At 47.1% G+C, this 21,705-nt stretch overlaps 1 protein-coding gene across 1 annotated transcript in view; it reads right to left on the minus strand.

Moving 5' to 3' along the window:
- Window positions 1-21,705, minus strand: part of PITPNC1 (phosphatidylinositol transfer protein cytoplasmic 1) — a 164,468-nt gene that overhangs the window by 14,556 nt on the left and 128,207 nt on the right. The window contains exons 5-7 of the mRNA XM_075579965.1: window positions 16,722-16,793; window positions 12,719-12,818; window positions 1,453-1,607 (exon numbers count right to left, since the gene is read on the minus strand). Of these exons, the coding sequence (XP_075436080.1) occupies window positions 1,453-1,607; window positions 12,719-12,818; window positions 16,722-16,793 (327 nt within the window). The remainder of the gene's footprint in view (window positions 1-1,452; window positions 1,608-12,718; window positions 12,819-16,721; window positions 16,794-21,705) is intronic.

A 21,705-nucleotide genomic window follows, 5' to 3' on the forward strand; every position in this document is an offset into this window, starting at 1 on the left:
GGGGGAGGAGGGGGGGGAGAGCGGAGGGGCGGAGGGGGGGGGGAGGAGGGGGGGGGAGAGCGGAGGGGGGGAGGAGGGGGGGGGAGAGCGGGGGGGGAGGAGAGCGGAGGGGGGGAGAGCGGAGGGGAGGAGGGGGGGGAGAGCGGGGGGGGGAGGAGGTGGGGGGGAGGAGGGGGGGAGGAGGAGGGGGGGGGAGGAGGGGGGGGAGAGCGGAGGGGGGGGAGAGCGGAGAGGGGGGGAGGAAGGGGGGGGGAGAGCGGAGGGGAGGAGGAGGGGGGGAGAGCGGACGGGAGGAGTGGCTTCCGGGCGCCTCTTAGGTGGCCGCGTGTCCCCCCGCCGGGGAGGGAGTGGAGCGGGAGAGAATGGAGTGGGAGGGAGGTGAGTGGAGCGGGAGGGAGGTGAGTGCTGGAGTGGAGCGGGAGGGAGGTGAGTGCTGGAGTGGAGCGGGAGGGAGGTGAGTGCGGGAGTGGAGCGGGAGGGAGGGGAGCGGCTTCCTGGCGCGTCTTAGGTGCCGCGTGTCCCCCCGCCGGGGAGGGAGTGGAGCGGGAGGGAATGGAGCGGCTTCCGGGCGCCTCTTAGGTGGCCGCGTGTTCCCCCGCCGGGGAGGGAGTGGAGCGGGAGGGAATGGAGTGGGAGGGAGTTGAGTGGAGCGGGAGGTGAGTGGAGCGGGAGGAAATGGAGTGGGAGGGAGGTGAGTGGAGCGGGAGGTGAGTGGAGCGGGAGGGAATGGAGTGGGAGGGAGGTGAGTGAAGCGGCTTCCGGGCGCCTCTTAGGTGGGCGCGTGTCCCCCCGCCGGGGAGGGAGTGGAGCGGGAGGGAGGTGAGCGGAGGTGAGTGGAGCACCGGGGAGGGGGGGAGGTGAGTGTGATGGGGGGGGGGAGAGGACAGAGAGGTGTGTGTGTGTGTTTTTTTTTTTTTTTGCACCTTTGGCCCGTCACTCCGCCTCAGGCCAATGAGAGGTGTGGGGGGTGGGCCAAGGGGGTGGTGTGAGTGTGTGAGGCCAATGAGAGGTGTGCGGGGGCGGGCGGGCGGGCCAAGGGACCAATGAGATTGCCGCTAGGTGGCTCAGTCGAAGTTGAAGGATAAGTTGAGGATAAGTTGAGGATAACCCTGCTTCAGCACAGGTGGCTCAATCAGTGGCTCAGTCTTCGACTGAGCCACTGACTGAGCCACCTGTGCTGAAGCAAGGATATCCTTAAAACCTGACGTGCTGGTGGCCCTTGAGGACTGGAGTTGGTCACCCCCTGGAGTAATGCTTGGGCTGGTTTCAACGTCCCGTTGTTGGAAGATAATTAGCTTTGAGGACACCACGTTTACTCGTGGGCGGGGGGGGGGGGACACACGCCGCCTCTGTTTGAGGGCCCGTCAGGTTACCAGCCCTGATTAAGCTGGCCCAGGAGGTGCTGGAGTTCCAGCCCCGTGCTTCTCATTTAGGATGTCCCCGGTCACTGACCTTATGCACAAACTGTTCCACCCGCGTCTGGAGGCCCCAGACCTCAAACTTCACGGCCACCAGCTTGTAGGAGCACATGATGGGTTGTTGCATCTCTCGCCAGTCCTCCTTGAGATGACCCCGTCCTGTCTTCTCCGACCTGAAGTTTTCGGGTCCTGTGAAATAAAAACACCACGGTGACCCATTTGGGTTATGGACTTATTTTGACACCTACAGTTGCATCACTTTTACCCGATGTAAGGATCCATACGGGACCTGAAACGTCGCCATCCCACTGTTCTTGGCTGTCACATTAAATGGAGAACTTCATTGTGAACTGGAACTGCGCACTCGCAGCGATCTATAATTACATTCGATGTGTGTCTGTTTCTAAGACCCTTTGACCGGCAGTATGTAGGGGACAAGCAGAGATCTCTAACTATATTGCCCAGGGCTCGCTGGCAGCAACGGTGCTAATAATGAGATTGTAAACGTTACACGTAAAAGAGGGTTTCAGGTTTTATTAAAATGCCAACGCGCTTGTCGATGGACGTATTAAGAAATAGCACCATTTTGTACCAACAATTCAAAACAAATTGCAGCGGACATGCTGGCTTCTAAACGTACTCATACAATGAACCCCCGTTATTCAATCTACAGTCGAATCCGCAGTTAATGCAGAAGACGGACATGTCCGCTGAATTTCCTGCGTGTTCAAGCACTTATCGCCTCAGCACGAGATGCTTATAAAAGTGAAATACACAAATCTGTGAGGGGATTTACTTAGGATGAGAAGAGGAAGTGTGTGTGTGTGTGTGTGTGTGTGTGTGTGTGTGTGTGTGTGTGTGTGTGTGTGTGTGTGTGTGTGTGTGTGTGTGTGTGTGTGTGTGTGTGTGTGTGTGTGTGTGTGTGTGTGTGTGTGTGTGTGTGTGTGTGTTACATTTCTAAAAATATTACCTGGAAAATAACGATGACGTTGAAAAGAAAATATACAATTTTCAGCCACGTGAAATGCCCAAGTGGGTAATGAAAAAGCTTGTAATTTGCAGTAATATTTCGGCGTAAGAGTTATTTGGCATGTCTATTCTTGCATGTTTTAGAGGCAATCCGAGCGGCACGTATGGAAATATATATATATATTTTAATATACGCAGCCTTTGATTACCTTTATTGAACACGAATTACCTAAGCTGACGATCGATTAGCTCTCCTGTGATTGAACAGCGAAGATCCTGCTTCCCTGGGTCTCACTAAATGGCCGCCTTTCAGTTTCAAAGCAATGCTTCAGTCAGTGCAACTTGGCAGCTACAATGTATCCTTATATTACTACGGTAACATTATCTATTGTTACAGTTTGCAGCTCAAACTGCTGGGAACATTAGCAACAAATGATCACAAACAGCAAAGTGTTGCAAAGATCTTGCACTGCTGGGGAGGTGGGCTAAAGCCTGCTATAGAAATCAAAGGATGCTCAGAATATTATACTCATTAAAATGTCATTAATAGTTGAATAATAAAAACAAAACGCAGTAAGTATTATCTAATACTACAGAACTGATTTATTAGAAAAACAAACACATGTAGGATAGTGCCCCATGGCTGCAAAAACAATTCAAACACACTGCAGCGGATGTAAGGGAAATTCCCATTGTATTCGGTACATTTCCTTCAATCAGGTGCTGTTTTTTTAGGGGTCCCCAGTTTTGTTAAAAGACCCTGGAGTAGGGGTGGCCAACTCCAGTCCTCAAGGGCCACCAACAGGTGTGCAGGATATTCCTGCTTCAGCACAGCTGGCTCGGTCGAAGACTGAGCCACTGATTTAGCCCCCTTTGCTGAAGCTGGGATGGATTGAGCTACCTGTGCTGAAGCAGGGACCAATTAGCCACCTGTGCTGAAGCTGGGACTGATTGATCGACTTGTGCTGAAGCTGAGACAGCCACCTGTGCTGAAGCAGGGACCGATTGAGCCACCTGTGCTGAAGCAGGGACCGATTGAGCCACCTGTGCTGAAGCGCACAAACATTTGAAAACCCTATCTAGCTTATTAAGTAAGATAACCTACCCTATGTTTGATATAGAGAAGGAGGCCAGCATGCATTTGTATCAGAGGTGCCAAAACAATGGGACGGGTGGTGGAGTCAGAGACTAGCCTCCCAGCAGAGGTGGTAAGGGAGATAATACATTAAGGGAATTGAAACATGGGATAGAAATAAGGCTAAATCCTAAATACAAAAGAAAACCCCAAGGATCAAACAGTGTCTGAAATGCTACAGTAGGGAGGAAAATGGGCAGATGAGGAGGGAAAATGGGCAGATGAGGAGGGAAAATGGGCAGATGAGGAGGGAAAATGGGCAGATGAGGAGGCAAAATGGGAAGATGAGGAGGGGAAATAGGCAGATGAGGAGGGAAAATGGGAAGATGAGGAGGGAAAATGGGAAGATGAGGAGGGAAAATGGGCAGATGAGGGAAAATGGGCAGATGAGGAGGGAAAATGGGAAGATGAGGAGGAAAATGGGAAGATGAGGAGGGAAATGGGAAGATGAGGAGGGAAAATGGGCAGATGAGGAGGGAAAATGGGAAGATGAGGAGGGAAAATGGGAAGATGAGGAGGGAAAATGGGAAGATGAGGAGGGAAAATGGGAAGATGAGGAGGGGAAATGGGCAGATGAGGAGGGAAAATGGGAAGATGAGGAGGGAAAATGGGAAGATGAGGAGGGAAAATGGGCAGATGAGGGAAAATGGGAAGATGAGGAGGGAAAATGGGCAGATGAGGAGGGAAAATGGGAAGATGAGGAGGAAAATGGGAAGATGAGGAGGGAAATGGGAAGATGAGGAGGGAAAATGGGCAGATGAGGAGGGAAAATGGGCAGATGAGGAGGGAAAATGGGAAGATGAGGAGGGAAAATGGGAAGATGAGGAGGAAAATGGGAAGATGAGGAGGGAAAATGGGAAGATGAGGAGGGAAAATGGGAAGATGAGGAGGGGAAATGGGCAGATGAGGAGGGAAAATGGGAAGATGAGGAGGGAAAATGGAAAGATGAGGAGGAAAATGGGAAGATGAGGAGGGGAAATGGGCAGATGAGGAGGGAAAATGGGAAGATGAGGAGGGAAAATGGGCAGATGAGGAGGGGAAATGGGAAGATGAGGGAAAATGGGCAGATGAGGAGGGGAAATGGGAAGATGAGGAGGGGAAATGGGAAGATGAGGGAAAATGGGAAGATGAGGGAAAATGGGAAGATGAGGAGGGGAAATGGGAAGATGAGGGGAAATGGGCAGATGAGGAGGGGAAATGGGAAGATGAGGGGAAATGGGAAGATGAGGGAAAATGGGCAGATGAGGAGGGGAAATGGGAAGATGAGGAGGGAAAATGGGCAGATGAGGGAAAATGGACAGATGAGGAGGGGAAATGGGCAGATGAGGAGGGAAAATGGGCAGATGAGGAGGGAAAATGGGCAGATGAGGAGGGGAAATGGGAAGATGAGGAGGGAAAATGGGCAGATGAGGAGGGGAAATGGGAAGATGAGGGAAATGGGAAGATGAGGAGGGAAAATGGGCAGATGAGGAGGGGAAATGGGAAGATGAGGAGGGAAAATGGGCAGATGAGGGAAAATGGGCAGATGAGGAGGGGAAATGGGCAGATGAGGAGGGGAAATGGGCAGATGAGGAGGGGAAATGGGCAGATGAGGAGGGGAAATGGGAAGATGAGGGAAAATGGGAAGATGAGGGAAAATGGGCAGATGAGGAGGGAAAATGGGAAGATGAGGAGGAAAATGGGCAGATGAGGAGGGGAAATGGGAAGATGAGGAGGGAAAATGGGAAGATGAGGAGGAAAATGGGAAGATGAGGGGAAATGGGAAGATGAGGGAAAATGGGCAGATGAGGAGGGAAAATGGGAAGATGAGGAGGGGAAATGGGAAGATGAGGAGGGAAAATGGGCAGATGAGGAGGGAAAATGGGCAGATGAGGAGGGAAAATGGGAAGATGAGGAGGGGAAATGGGAAGATGAGGGGAAATGGGAAGATGAGGAGGGAAATGGGAAGATGAGGAGGGAAAATGGGCAGATGAGGGGAAATGGGAAGATGAGGGGAAATGGGAAGATGAGGAGGGAAAATGGGCAGATGAGGGGAAATGGGAAGATGAGGGAAAATGGGCAGATGAGGAGGGAAAATGGGAAGATGAGGAGGGAAAATGGGAAGATGAGGAGGGAAAATGGGAAGATGAGGAGGGGAATAAAATCCTACCAATTCTTTATATATAGTGTCGGTACCGGATCGTCGCGTGGCAAATACGAAATGAAAAGTCTTCTGGAGAATCGTGTGTGCGGTCCGTTCCAGCGCACACACGCACACAGGCACGCGAGCTCTATGGCCTGCCTCACAGGTAAGGCCTTTAGTTCGGGACGCGCGCGATGTCGCGGGCGTGCACGCAACCAACCATAAACGTGGTCAGACCGGGGATGGAGCCAGCGCCGGTTCAGGTCCATCTGCCTCTGAAGAACGACCCGCGCGGTTTTGTCACTTTTTATCAGCGCGGTTTAGAAGAAGCGGTTTGCCGTAGAGAACCCCGCTTTGTGGCACACTCCATTCCGCTCCTTCTGTACGCGCCAAACCACGCCGTTTGGCAACAACCACTGCGGCACTACCAGAATAGGCCCCCCGAGCGTGGCTACCCAGAGCAACAAGAGATGTCTGGGGAGGAGCTGTTGCCTCTGGGGGTATCGGGAAAGATGGCCGCTTCCATGCGCACACATATTAACCCCTGCATTGCCAGATGGGCAGAAAAGCTCCTCGGGGAAATAAAAATAAAAAAAACCTGGCAAAACGCAGCGGAAAATAACACTTTTGCCGAAAACGAAAGAACAGGATGAAAATAGCACATACTGATTTCAAATAGATAGCTGCTCCAGTTTCCTGTTTGGGGGTTTATTGCTGCTTTAATATGAGGGGATTTTTTTTTTAATGGAGAAAGGGAGCGACGAGCGCGTTCTGTTTCCATCGCGGCTGGCAATAAAAAAAAAAAATCAATTTTATTGAAACGCCAGCGCAGAGAATGGATGGTCATCTTTTATTACTTCTCCGGCTAACACCCCCCCACTGTGTCATAAAGTGGATTTTCCAGCAGTTTCGATTCTCTTTTTCCTAACCCATTCAGCGCTGGCGAGAACCTGAGACACATTCAGGGCAGTATTTGCTAAGCGGTGTTAAATCGTACGCCACCCACCGACCCATTCACTTGCAGGCACTGCTTCCGAAATGTGCCCCTTGGCATGAATAAAAAGGTCTGGCGTATATATAGTCTATATGACATTTCCTAACAACTGCCAGTTGTGGCTCTTTGTTACTCACGTCTGCCCTGGTTTTGGAAAGACTTAATTAGCCATCGCTACACACCTGCCCGACTCCTGCGTTCTGCTCAAGGATGTCTTCTCTCTGCCCCCTTTCTGTATCTGAAGCGCTCTCCTGCCTAAAACCTCTCTCACTGACTGCCTCACACCTCTGGAATGCCCTTCCCCTCAATATCTGACTGGCAACCTCTCTATCCACCTTTAAGACCTGTGCAAAAACACATCTCTGTAACAAAGCATATGGGCAGCTCCGCTGGCTGATACTATACATCTCATATGTACTGACCTTGGCCCCATGCAGATGCACTTACCAGAACACCCTCCTACTGTCTCTGTAACCTCTCCCTACTTCCCACTTTGATTGTAAGCTCTCCTAGTTTATAGGTTTATCCATGGTAAATCTCCTAGTTTATAGGTTTATCCATGGTAAATCTCCTAGTTTATAGGTTTATCCATGGTAAATCTCCTAGTTTATAGGTTTTGCCCATCGTACATCTCCTAGTATATAGGTTTTTCCCATGGTATCTCTCTGAGTATATAGGTTTTTCCCATGGTATCTCTGAGAGTATATAGGTTGTGCCCATGGTATCTCTGAGAGTATATAGGTTGTGCCCATGGTATCTCTGAGAGTATATAGGTTGTGCCCATGGTATCTCTGAGAGTATATAGGTTGTGCCCATGGTATCTCTGAGAGTATATAGGTTGTGCCCATGGTATCTCTCCGAGTATATAGGTTGTGCCCATGGTATCTCTGAGAGTATATAGGTTGTGCCCATGGTATCTCTCCGAGTATATAGGTTGTGCCCATAGTATCTCTCCGAGTATATAGGTTGTGCCCATGGTATCTCTCCTAGTATATAGGTTGTGCCCATGGTATCTCTCCGAGTATATAGGTTGTGCCCATGGTATCTCTTCGAGTATATAGGTTGTGCCCATGGTATCTCTGAGAGTATATAGGTTGTGCCCATGGTATCTCTCCGAGTATATAGGTTGTGCCCATGGTATCTCTCCGAGTATATAGGTTGTGCCCGTGGTATCTCTGAGAGTATATAGGTTGTGCCCATGGTACAGATGTAGCAGTCGTTGCTGCTCCTGCTGCTGTGGTATATTGCCCTTTTATTTTCCACCATGCTTAACGAAGAGGTCACAGCGCACTCAGTTTGTGAGTATAAGTCACTGCTCCTGTCTCAATCAGTTTGAGGATCTAGAGCAGGGTTCTTCAACTTGCGTCCATTGTCCAAATCCGGCCAGGGAAGGGTCTTGTGGTAACCCTTGGACTGCCTGCCCCTGCTAATCTCATTGCAGCTAGAAGCAATTTTTACACACTGAAACTCACGTCTACGCATGCTGCGGATATTCATATATAATACAGATAATACAGATGGTGGCCAGATGCAGGCCAACTATTTTTAAGTCTTCTTAAATGACATCACAACGCTCTCGTGGCCCTCATGTTCATGCATTTATGTGTTCGATCCATCCCCTTTGGAAGACTAATTGAAGAGTCATGTTTTAGACCAGTGGTTTCCCAACCCTGGTCCTCAAGGGCCACCAACAGACAGGTTTGAAAGATATCCCTGCTTCAGCATGGGTAGCTCAATCAAAATGACTGAGCCACTGATTGAGGCACTAGTGCTGAAGCAGGGATATCCTTAAAAACTGGCCTCTTGGTAGCCCTTGATTGCTGGTGTTGTCCACCCCTGCTCTGGAGCCTACATCACGTATGTCTCAGACCTGGGAGAAGAACACTGGATACAGAGGGTTTCTTTGAGGAAAAGTTGCTTTTAGGTTAAGGCATTGATTAACTGCAAAGCCACTGCATCCTGATTTCCCCGATACGTCGCAGGTTCTCCAAATGCACTCTGGGCTTGGATAACGCCCGAGGCTTCCCCCGAAGGAAATGCTTCTAAAATATCTCAGAGCTAAACGCTTCTGTGCTGCTATACAAGACCATGCAGATTAGCAAGTCAACACCGGGAGCTTCTGGTGGAACGGTGCAATTCTTCGGCAGAACCGGCCTCACACAAAGACCAGATGAAAGTCACTAGGGCATTAAATGGTGATTTATTAAAGAGTCAACTACAGCCACGTGTCCAGGGGTGGCCAACTCCAGCCCTAAAGGGCCACCAACACGTCAGGTTTTCAGGCTATCCCTGCTTCAGCACAGGTGACTCAGTCAACGATTGGGCCACCGATTGAGCCATCTGTTCTGAAGCAGGGCTATCCTGAAAACCGGACTTATTGGTGGCCCTTGAGGACTGGTGTTGGCCAACCTTGGTCTAGTCCTTCTGTACGAAGCAGCTTCTGCCAGATTATTGTGAGTTCTGGCATGTATCAGGATTCCGGCCTACCCTTGAAAAGACGAGTGGCCATCCCCACCATTGTCTTCTGCAATCCATCGATGGCACTTTGGTTTGTGACATTTTGAAGTCATTTATAAGGACTTATGAAGGTATAATGGCCTATTTGTGAGCCCGTCTATGGTAAAATGGTATTGTGGGACACTAGTCTTGACTGGCACCAAGGAGGGTAGCTCATAACTAAAATATAAATGTAAGCCCCCTTGGGGATTGCTATGGCCTTAAGGGGTTAACTGTGTGGGCCCACACAGGGTAACACCCCTTTCCCATCACTTGTGCTAGGGTGACTCAGCAGAAGTTAAGCTCTGTCCACTTCTGGAGTGAGAGAGAAAGACTCTACTGGAACCCAGATCCCAGGAGTAGTTGGATCTCACTGTGAATAGTGTATACACGTTCATATGATAGTATAGTGTAAAGATCCCCTTTTATTGTTTTATAGTAAGGGCCCCAGTACCCTGCTGTCAGGGGAGACCAGGTTTATCAACTCCTTTTATACCGGGATCATATGATTGAGCAAAACAAGGAGGTCAAATAAACCTTTATTATTGAGCCTGGTTACCCCCTCACAGTCACACCTGGTTAGGTAGCGTCCCACACAGAAGGTTCCCTTCAATACTCAAGGTTCCTGGAGAGGTAGCCTATGCCCAGAGGGAACTCAACAAGCCGTAGTCCCAATGCATAGTTGGACCAGCCCCACCGCAGGGTCCATAGCTGGCCCCACTCCAGACTGCCACGAGGTGGTATGCAGTGCCCGACGGAGGGACACTTACCACCAACAGAGGGAGAGTAGCACCATGCCTGCCAGGGGGACCCTACAAGGTGGGGCTCTGCTGAAGCCACCCGGAAGAGCGCTTCCGTAGGTAACAAAGGGTATCGAGCCTCAGCACCTCCCTAACGAGCCGAGATAGGGGCAGCGAGGGAAGAGAAGGTGCAGACAGCACCCGGGAGAATGCGGTTATGTCCATACCAAGAGCGCTGTGTATGTTGACGTAACAACAAAGCTGCTGGTGAATGAATAAAGATCCTGGCGCCCATCACTTCTATCACATCGCTCGGCCACATGGATCCAGCCCCCCGACAAGGTAATAAATACTCCCTGAGAAAGCCAAGATAAGAGACATTGGTGTGAACAGGGCAGGTTGCACGGGTAACACTATGCCCTTCACTGCTATGCCCGGCTGGACTTTCTGATAGCAAAGCTGTTATTAGTTAGCAAAAGGTCACTGTAGGAGGACATGTGCAGAGGTACACAATGGAGACCGTTTTAAGGTGAAATTAAAACAAGGCTTTATTGTGCCTGTCGCTTTAAACACAGCAAAAATCAACATAAGAGAATAAGCCAAACAAAAAAACCTATCTCTGCTTTGGAGACTATCTACACATGTAGCTCAGCCCTCTCTGACTGGATTGGTTAGCTAAGCTATTTACCAGCCCCAAATCATGGAGACATTTATCAATACACATAGACATAGATAATAGTCTTATACGAAAAGTCTTATCTGTTAGCTGGGCTGCTGTAGGGGAAGCTTCTCTGCTCTTTTGGATCCGCACCCGTGTGTGCTAAGGCAATCTCCGGGCTCCAGGTTAGAATCTTGTCCCCTTTGTCTTGTGGTCAGCTTGTCGCTCAAGACATCTGTCCTTCCTTGGTTCAGCCCAGTTGTGGACTAAGGAATCTCTGCTCTGTCTCCTAGTTCAGCTCAGGTGTGAGCTAAGGAGTCTCCCTTCCTGTCTCAGAGGCAGGCTGTAATCAGCCAGGTGGTGTTAGTTAATTGCCTACCAGCAGTTAACCACCACACTGCTGGATTAGAGGCACATTTGTGAACAGGGATAAGTCCCCTGTTACAGTCACATTTTACATTGATTAAATATCCTAATGGAACGAGTAGATACCGTAGGTTTGATAATCCGCTCGGCTCTCTGCACGGGGAAAATAGTAAGAGGTAACAAAATACTGATGTGTGTAGAGATGTCGGCCAACAATCTATGAGATTTGGGAGTTTGGGACCAAAATATTGACATTTTAATGGAAAAGAACAGCTTTTTTTTTATCAGTGAAACGCTATAAGAATGCTGATGCTAAACCTTGGCGAGACTGCAAACCAGTGAGGGGTCGATATGTCTGCGTATTTGTAGGGTCTTCTACATGTGACTAAAACTGCTCCACGCCACTGTTACAGGCCACGCAGTGACCACCCTAATAGTGCCCTTAGGATCCTGGACGGTGGGGCCACTTCCCAGCGCTGGAGAAGTACTCAGCTTCATTCATGGGACTAAAATCCTCTCCGGCAGAAGGAAGGGAGGTTCACAGCATAATCATTAAGGGGCTTAGCCCCTTACTCAGAGTTGGATCCACTAAGCCCCGTGAGGTCAGGGTTCATCACGCCCCGTGAGGTCAGGGTTCATCACGCCCCGTGAGGTCAGGGTTCATCACGCCCCGTGAGGTCAGGGTTCATCACGCCCCGTGAGGTCAGGGTTCATCACGCCCCGTGAGGTCAGGGTTCATCACGCCCCGTGAGGTCAGGGTTCATCACGCTCCGTGAGGTCAGGGTTCATCACGCCCCGTTACATGAATCAGGATGAGGCGATCGCTAAGGAGGGAAGTAACTCGGGAAGCAGGGGGTCCCCAGAGCTGAAATCAATGCGGTTCAGCCCTGGAGACCCCCTGCTTTTTACATTGCGTCCCCAGTATTATCTCTTTAAGAGGTATATGTGCGCCGACAAGGTCCCGTAAAAAAAAACCGCCATCAGCGCCGACTGATCGTTTAAGAAATCGGAGTGAGTAAACGAGACGAATGAATCGTGAAACTTTCACGCCGCGCTGTATGAAGAAGCTAGAAAGGGTTAATTGGAGCAGCTTTTTCCCGGCAATATTTTGGGGTTCCAGCCTCTGCGCGTTTGCTGCTTTTCCCACATACTGTAAGAACGTACCAGCCCCCCCCCTTTCCCCCCCGGCTGAAACTTTGGGACAACGCCCCAGACACGGTCTCCTTTTAACCCTTCAGCTGCTGAAGGGACACGCAGGCAGGTGTCCGGCTTTAGGGCGAGACGAGAAAGGTGGCTGCCATGGGTTCCCAGCGCCTCCGGGGGTCCCCGCGCTCCCTCTTCTCCCTCCTGTCGGCGCCGGAACCCAACTTTCACCCGACCGGAGGAGGGGGAGCTGAGGAGAGCATGGAGTCCCCCCTCTCCTCCATCTCCTCTCTCCAGTCGGATCTCGGCGCCGACAGAGAGGAGGGAGCGCGGGGCCTCCGGACACACAGAGAGGTAGGTGTGTGTGTGTGTGCGCGGGGGGAGGGTGGTTGGTGTGTGTTCGTTCTTACCTTCCCTGCAACGTCACGTTGCCATGGCAACACAACGCCGTGCCGCCATGACGCTTTAAGAGGAGGGCTGCTGGTCTAGGTAAGTGGTCCCCCTCCCCCTGCTTTTTTTTTAAAGGGTGGTCCCGCTGCCAGCGTGCCGCCTTGGGCCCCGCAATGCCTGAGGCCGGCCCCTGCCACGCGGCATTGCTCCACGATACATCACATGCCCACCTGGTGTCCAAGTCTCCAGTGGTGATGGGCAGCCTAGGTGCAATGTTACTGCGTCACTTACCTCTGACTCCTTGTAGTAGCGTTCAGGAATCTCATCGCATGCTATGTCAATGAAGCAGACCTCCCTCTCCACGTCTTTAGTCTCACCGTCAAAAATCTGCAATGTAGGCAAAAAATATACAAAATGACTTTTCGTTATGAAACGGTTAAGCAAGGGGAAGTTCTATCTCCTAACGCCCCTCTGCGGAAACTTCTATCTCCTAACGCCCCTCTGGGGGACTCCTATCTCCTAACGCCCCTCTGCGGAAACTTCTATCTCCTAACGCCCCTCTGGGGAAACTTCTATCTCCTAACGCCCCTCTGCGGAAACTTCTATCTCCTAACGCCCCTCTGGGGAAACTTCTATCTCCTAACGCCCCTCTGGGGAACTTCTATCTCCTAACGCCCCTCTGCGGAAACTTCTATCTCCTAACGCCCCTCTGCGGAAACTTCTATCTCCTAACGCCCCTCTGCGGAAACTTCTATCTCCTAATGCCCCTCTGGGGAACTTCTATCTCCTAACGCCCCTCTGCGGAAACTTCTATCTCCTAACGCCCCTCTGGGAAACTTCTATCTCCTAACGCCCCTCTGCGGAAACTTCTATCTCCTAACGCCCCTCTGCGGAACTTCTATCTCCTGACGCCCCTCTGCGGAACTTCTATCTCCTGACGCCCCTCTGCGGAAACTTCTATCTCCTAACGCCCCTCTGCGGAAACTTCTATCTCCTAACGTCCTTCTGCGGAAACTTCTATCTCCTAACGCCCCTCTGCGGAAACTTCTATCTCCTAACGCCCCTCTGGGGAACTTCTATCTCCTAACGCCCCTCTGCGGAAACTTCTATCTCCTAACGCCCCTTTGCGGAAACTTCTATCTCCTAACGTTTCTCTGCGGAAACTTCTATCTCCTAACGCCCCTCTGGGGAACTTCTATCTCCTAACGCCCCTCTGGGGAACTTCTATCTCCTGACGCCCCTCTGCGGAACTTCTATCTCCTAACGCCCCTCTGGGGAACTTCTATCTCCTAACGCCCCTTTGTGGAACTTCTATCTCCTGACGCCCCTCTGCGGAAACTTCTATCTCCTAACGCCCCTCTGGGGAACTTCTATCTCCTAACGCCCCTCTGCGGAAACTTCTATCTCCTAACGCCCCTCTGGGGAACTTCTATCTCCTAACGCCCCTTTGTGGAACTTCTACTGTATCTCCTAACGCCCCTCTGGGGAACTTCTATCTCCTAACGTCCCTCTGCGGAAACTTCTATCTCCTAACGCCCCTCTGCGGAAACTTCTATCTCCTAACGCCCCTCTGGGGAACTTCTATCTCCTAACGCCCCTCTGCGGAACTTCTATCTCCTAACGCCCCTCTGGGGAACTTCTATCTCCTGACGCCCCTCTGCGGAACTTCTATCTCCTAACGCCCCTTTGTGGAACTTCTATCTCCTGACGCCCCTCTGCGGAAACTTCTATCTCCTAACGCCCCTCTGGGGAACTTCTATCTCCTAACGCCCCTCTGCGGAAACTTCTATCTCCTAACGCCCCTCTGGGGAACTTCTATCTCCTAACGCCCCTTTGTGGAACTTCTACTGTATCTCCTAACGCCCCTCTGGGGAACTTCTATCTCCTAACGTCCCTCTGCGGAAACTTCTATCTCCTGACGCCCCTCTGCGGAAACTTCTATCTCCTGACGCCCCTCTGCGGAAACTTCTATATCCTGACGCCCCTCTGCGGAAACTTCTATCTCCTGACGCCCCTCTGCGGAAACTTCTATATCCTGACGCCCCTCTGGGGAACTTCTATCTCCCCTCTGGGAGCAAAACTGCAGGGATGCCAACCCCCACTTATGTTCTGTGAGGCTCATTGATTTGGGGTCACTCTTACTGTTATGGGGTCACTCTCACTCACTGTTTGGGGTTACCCTCACTGATTTGGGGTCACTCTCACTCACTGATTTGGGGGTTACTCTCACTGACCTTTAACCTCGCAGTCTCATAGACTTAAATTTTAGTTTCCCTTTTTCCATTAAAAGGACATCGTGTTGGCCAAAAGATCATCCCCCACTGACTTTGGAGGTTGACCTTGCTGCAGTGGGTCATCTTATAGCTGCAACTTTTTAACCCCTGCAGCGCCGTAGGTGTTAAAAATAACATTGACCAATGGATTGTGTTGCTAACTCCCTCGCTCATATCATGCTGCATTACCGGCACATACCACAAGATGGCACACAATGATTACTAGTGGCGCTGGCTGTGCTGTGCAGGGTCAGTGTGCCTGGCACTTGTATTAACCTAAAGAAACACTGCAATGAATGTCTGTCTGCATTCACTGTGCGTTACTCACCCTTACTGCAGGGGGTGCTCAACTCCAGTCCTCAGGGGCCACCAACAGGTCAGGTTTTCAGGATATCCCTGCTTCAGCATAGGTGGCTCAATCAGTGGAAGATGAGCCACCTGTGCTGAAGCAGACTCTTCAACTGAGCCACCTGTGCTGAAGCAGGGATATCCTTAAAACCTGACCTGTTGGTGGCCCTTGAGGACAGGAATTGGCCACTCCGATTGTAGAGTATCTAGATTTTATTTAGAACAGGTCCGCCTTAGGTATATAGGGTGTTATTCTATAAACCGGGACAGAGCTGATCGGGGCATTAGTGCAGTTTAACGAATAACCTCCATAGAGTGCAATTGCTAAACAACGAAAGCACTCAGCCAGGCAACATCTTCCCTGCTAATTTAATTAGAATGATATCATTTAATGTTTGCTTGACAGATACCTTTGTGCGGGTCAACGCTCGAGCGTGTTACAGATTCAATTGTAGTGTACAGAGCTTTCCAAACCTCATAGGTCTCTTCCTCTAGTGTGCTGTGTTTAAGGCGCATATCTACCAAGTAGTGCTCTGCCATGAGACACCGTCTAGCACCAGAAGAAACCTTACAGTGTGTGTATATATATACACACACACATACACACACACGTACACACACTTACACTAAAAAGAGAGGCACAAACATACCTCCATAGTGTAATATTGTGTCATTGACTCTAACATCACAGCGCACGGACATTCAGAGTAATGCACGGGCCGATTCAAGGGCTAATTATTAATCCCATCTTTTTCTGTTTTACGTTCTTTCCTGATTATTCAATCAATGCATCATTTTAATATATTGTTTTTTTTAATTTACATATTATTTTAATATAATTTATTAAATATATATATATATATATATATATTACATATACTGGTGAAAATAGCGGTACTGGGCTTCATTGCAGGGAAGCCTCACGTTGGGTAACCCTTTCAGTGCCAGAGCAGCCCATTCTGCCGAGAAAATGTTAAAAATGCAATCCCGCCTATTTTAAACATTTGCTGATTCTCCAATATAGTGTAGCTACAGTATTACACTTGTTGTGACCAGCCTGGAACGCATTGTTATTCCCAGTGGCCCATAGTGTTCTCAGCTGTAGCCAGCGGCCGTGTTGTTTTATCCCAGGTTGCCAACTGAAAGGTAATCCTCGTTGTTAACAAGAAAAAAAGGCTTCACTGGGACCCAGAGTAATGTCAAAATATGCGCAGAAAAAAAACCAGGTTGAGGTCTTCACCATCTCTAATCCCAATGACCAATCTTGGACAGGACCTTCACCATCTCTAATCCCAATGACCAATCTTGGACAGGACCTTCACCATCTCTAATCCCGATGACCAATCTTGGACAGGACCTTCCCCATCTCTAATCCCGATGACCAATCTTGGACAGGACCTTCACCATCTCTAATCCCAATGACCAATCTTGGACAGGACCTTCACCATCTCTAATCCCAATGACCAATCTTGGACAGGACCTTCACCTTCTCTAATCCCAATGACCAATCTTGGACAGGACCTTCCCCATCTCTAATCCCAATGACCAATCTTGGACAGGACCTTCCCCATCTCTAATCCCAATGACCAATCTTGGACAGAACAGACTTTATATGGGATATCGGGGGCCAGGCGGCGCTTCTGTATGAGAACCCCAGAGCCATACTCACACTGTCATTGGATCCCTTGTTGTCTTCGTACTTTGTCTCTATATGGATGGAGAATTTCGGCAAGAATGAGCACTGTAAGAAAAACGACAGGTTATATTAATTCTCTTTCCAAGAGGGGCCAGGAGAAACTTGTACAAGTCCTACGGCTCCGTTGACCAATATATACGGTTAGATCCAGACATCCGTCACATGCGGCACTTTGGAATGCGTGTGAGAAGTCTGCAACATTTCATTCACAAGTCACATTAAATTAAAGATAAAAAAGCACATGGGCCCTGGTAGCTGTGTCTAACACTGTAGCCGGCCTCCAGATGGTACGTCCAAATTATACTGTAGTAAAGCATGAAACAAACTGTCAGAGACACACGAGGAGGCATGCCGTCACTGATCACGGAACGGCGAGGAGGAACCATTCCCCTACTGCCCACCATAATGGTAGATTGCGTCCGCACCGTACGAGAGCAGGCGAGATCTCCCCGAAGAGATCGAGCTATTTTTGTGTGTGTGCCAGAACCCATAAAGCCCATCTCTAAGTCTTGGGGGAACTCAGATGGTTAAATAACGCTGGGGAGCACCTACTGTAGGTACTCGCCTGACATTTCTCAAGCTGCTCCGTCACCGCCAATATGGCGCGCGGAAATGGCGAGGTGTACAGATCATGTGCTCAAAAATAAAGTTTCCGTGCGCTGCAAGGAGAATGAATCGCCGACTTCAACCCTAAAAATCCTGTTTATATTGTTGTATATCAACCACAAATAGATCTGACGCAGCACGCACGTTACACTATATACAGTATGTGAAGAATATCTATTATTTTCACAGGTTGGCTATTATACACAATATAACATTAATACTAGTTATGGATTAAACAAAATGACACTTAATTATGTTTTCATATTTATGGTATCAATCAAGTACTGTATTTAACATGACCCTCCCCAACGCTCATGATCTCCCTTACCCTCACCCTTTCCTAATCCTTTCTAAAGCCTCTCCAACACCCTCCAATGTCACCCAGCTCATAGATCCAATAGACACCACTGTCAGACCCGTCCCTGTGCCACCAACCAGATTAAATCCAGAGAGCTTACCCAATCCCCTGCCCACCAACCAAGCAAGCTCTTAAATGCTCCTCACCCATAGCCCGGTCCATAATGTTCCCTCCCCTGCCCACCAACCAAACAAGTTCTGCCAGCTAATGTACAACGCTCTTGATAAAGGGTGCTATATAAATGTTATAAATAAATAAATGATGCCATGTGTCAACATTTATTTCAAACAACAAATGATGCGTCATATGTACGGAAGCTTGAGATATATATATATTATATATATATATATATATATATATATATATATATATAGAGGAGAGAGAAGAGAGAGCGCACGCCCCATAGTGTGTAACTGTATATTTAATAAAGGAAATGGAGGGGGGGGGGAAAGGAATCGCACTCACAAGGATAAAAAGGTTAAAAGCGTGTCGTGAATAAATCACCACCATCCGGCTCTTGCTTGTCTTTACTTGTCTTTTGATGTTGCTGTCAGGATACAAACGGTCTCTGGTCATCAAGATGTTAAATCAAGCGTGGAGCAAGGGAACCGGCATTAAATGGAGTCCTCTGAAGATCTCTCAGCTGCGTGGCCTGTGACTGTTACACACACGAACCGGCCTGTTCATGCGCAACGTGATGACGCAATGTCCGTGACGCGATGCGTGATGACGCTCCCTGACGCGTTTCGTCACTCTCGGGCGACTTTATCAAAGGGTAATAGGGAAGGGGCTGAACTCATGCATTATTTATACAGGAAATTGTCCTGACAGCCCGCAAAACACAGCTGAACGAGATGGCTAAAACGAGATGGCTAAAACGAAGGCTAATCAACAATAAAAGACTACATTACAAAACAAATATAAGTACACAAAATAAATATTAGATAAATTTCATATTGACATAAATATCAAGACATGTACTATTACTAAATAACATAAGTGATAATTCTGATTGTAAAACAAGGAGATGAATGGAGAGGTAGATGGATAAATTGTATCTAATCTAATGTTAGAATAAATTCACTATATTTAACCCATTTCAAGTCTGGTTTCATCTGTATATATATATATATGATTAACTTAATTATTCAAAAAAGGGGGAGATAGTAGTTAGTGTAGATGTATTATATAAGTGCCTATTATTTATAATATATTAATGTGTTAAATATATAGTGTACTAAATGTGAAGTGTAATATATAAATGTATATATTAATAAAATATTTATTCTATTCTTGAGTAATATCTAATTATAATTGTGATGTACTAAATGATACATATTGACATCATAGTATTAAATCTGTAGAGTGGTGAGAGACATGTGAATGTGTGTGAATATAGAGAAAAGAAAAAAGAAAAATATATTATAAGTGAAAAATGTATAAAAAATATATAAAGAATATATATATATATATATATAATATACATATATACATATATATATATAGATGTAAATGTGGGGACTCTTATATGCAATTTTTTGAATATACATACAATTTTATATGTGTATATGAAAAAGAAGGGATATATTTGGTCCTGTGGATTTATAAATCAACTCAGTATATAACATATGATGACTGTATATGAATCTAGTTTATAGGCTGTATCGAGTGCCAGTGTTCTTTGAATTCCTCTGTAGCCCTCTGTCATCCATTTGTCCTGGTCTCTCCTAGACCCTTTTCCTGAACTTGGTCACTGGCACTCGATACAGCCTATAAACTAGATTCATATACAGTCATCATATGTTATATACTGAGTTGATTTATAAATCCACAGGACCAAATATATCCCTTCTTTTTCATATACACATATAAAATTGTATGTATATTCAAAAAATTGCATATAAGAGTCCCCACATTTACATCTATATATATATATGTATATATGTATATTATATATATATATATATATTCTTTATATATTTTTTATACATTTTTCACTTATAATATATTTTTCTTTTTTCTTTTCTCTATATTCACACACATTCACATGTCTCTCACCACTCTACAGATTTAATACTATGATGTCAATATGTATCATTTAGTACATCACAATTATAATTAGATATTACTCAAGAATAGAATAAATATTTTATTAATATATACATTTATATATTACACTTCACATTTAGTACACTATATATTTAACACATTAATATATTATAAATAATAGGCACTTATATAATACATCTACACTAACTACTATCTCCCCCTTTTTTGAATAATTAAGTTAATCATATATATATATATATACAGATGAAACCAGACTTGAAATGGGTTAAATATAGTGAATTTATTCTAACATTAGATTAGATACAATTTATCCATCTACCTCTCCATTCATCTCCTTGTTTTACAATCAGAATTATCACTTATGTTATTTAGTAATAGTACATGTCTTGATATTTATGTCAATATGAAATTTATCTAATATTTATTTTGTGTACTTATATTTGTTTTGTAATGTAGTCTTTTATTGTTGATTAGCCTTCGTTTTAGCCATCTCGTTTTAGCCATCTCGTTCAGCTGTGTTTTGCGGGCTGTCAGGACAATTTCCTGTATAAATAATGCATGAGTTCAGCCCCTTCCCTATTACCCTTTGATAAAGTCGCCCGAGAGTGACGAAACGCGTCAGGGAGCGTCATCACGCATCGCGTCACGGACATTGCGTCATCACGTTGCGCATGAACAGGCCGGTTCGTGTGTGTAACAGTCACAGGCCACGCAGCTGAGAGATCTTCAGAGGACTCCATTTAATGCCGGTTCCCTTGCTCCACGCTTGATTTAACATCTTGATGACCAGAGACCGTTTGTATCCTGACAGCAACATCAAAAGACAAGTAAAGACAAGCAAGAGCCGGATGGTGGTGATTTATTCACGACACGCTTTTAACCTTTTTATCCTTGTGAGTGCGATTCCTTTCCCCCCCCCCCCTCCATTTCCTTTATTAAATATACAGTTACACACTATGGGGCGTGCGCTCTCTCTTCTCTCTCCTCTACAGATTTCATAGGATGTGGTTCATCCTTTGAGAGCAGCCGGAGACCCCCTGTATTCAAGCCTAATATCTTTGATGGACTTCAACTTTAAAGGACTGGTTATCCACTTCTTTTTTTATATATATATATTTTCTACTATTTTCTATATATTTTATGGTTAACATTTTTTGTTAATAATACAATATATATAATTTTTATAATAATTTATATTATGTTTATTCACTTTTTGCACATTATAGAAGGCGTTGTCTAAGTATTTATGAATATATGTTTACTAATCACATTACATCACTACTGACACGCAGGCACTGATACTAATTTATATTTTATTATATATATATTTTTTTATTGCTATATATGCCCTTTGGGGCGCTGCTTTTTTCTGTTTGTTTTTTTCTGTTTGTTTGTTCATATATATATATATATAGATAGATATGACGTACAGTTTATGAAGGTTTGTACTAAAATGTTGACGGACAATGAAATCTCAAATATGATCTTAGTACAGTCATGGATCCAACGGTGCAGGGGGCGTGGTTCTGCCCCCCCAAAAAAACGGAACAGGGGACTTTGCAGGATCTCGGTCTGGAAGGAGAAGGAAATCTTTGAGACCTCCGGTTCTCCCAAGACTATGTGAAGCAAGAAGGTGGGATTCTTACCAAAGACTGCAGAAAGCCATATCATGGGTGTTATGCAATGTAGCTGTAGAGCAGGGACGGGCAACTCCAGTCATCAAGGGCCCCCAACAGGACAGGTTTTAAGGGTATCCCTGCTTTAGTACAGGTAGGCTCAATCAGCCCGATTCAGCACAGGTGGCTCAATCAGTCCCATCTTCAGCACAGATGGTTCAAACAGTGGCTCAGTCTGACTGAGCCACTGATTGAGCCACCTGTGCTGAAGCAGGGATATTCTGAAAACCTGACCTGTTGGTTTCCC

Source organism: Ascaphus truei, chromosome 22 (assembly GCF_040206685.1).
Source record: "Ascaphus truei isolate aAscTru1 chromosome 22, aAscTru1.hap1, whole genome shotgun sequence".
NCBI lineage: Eukaryota > Metazoa > Chordata > Amphibia > Anura > Ascaphidae > Ascaphus > Ascaphus truei.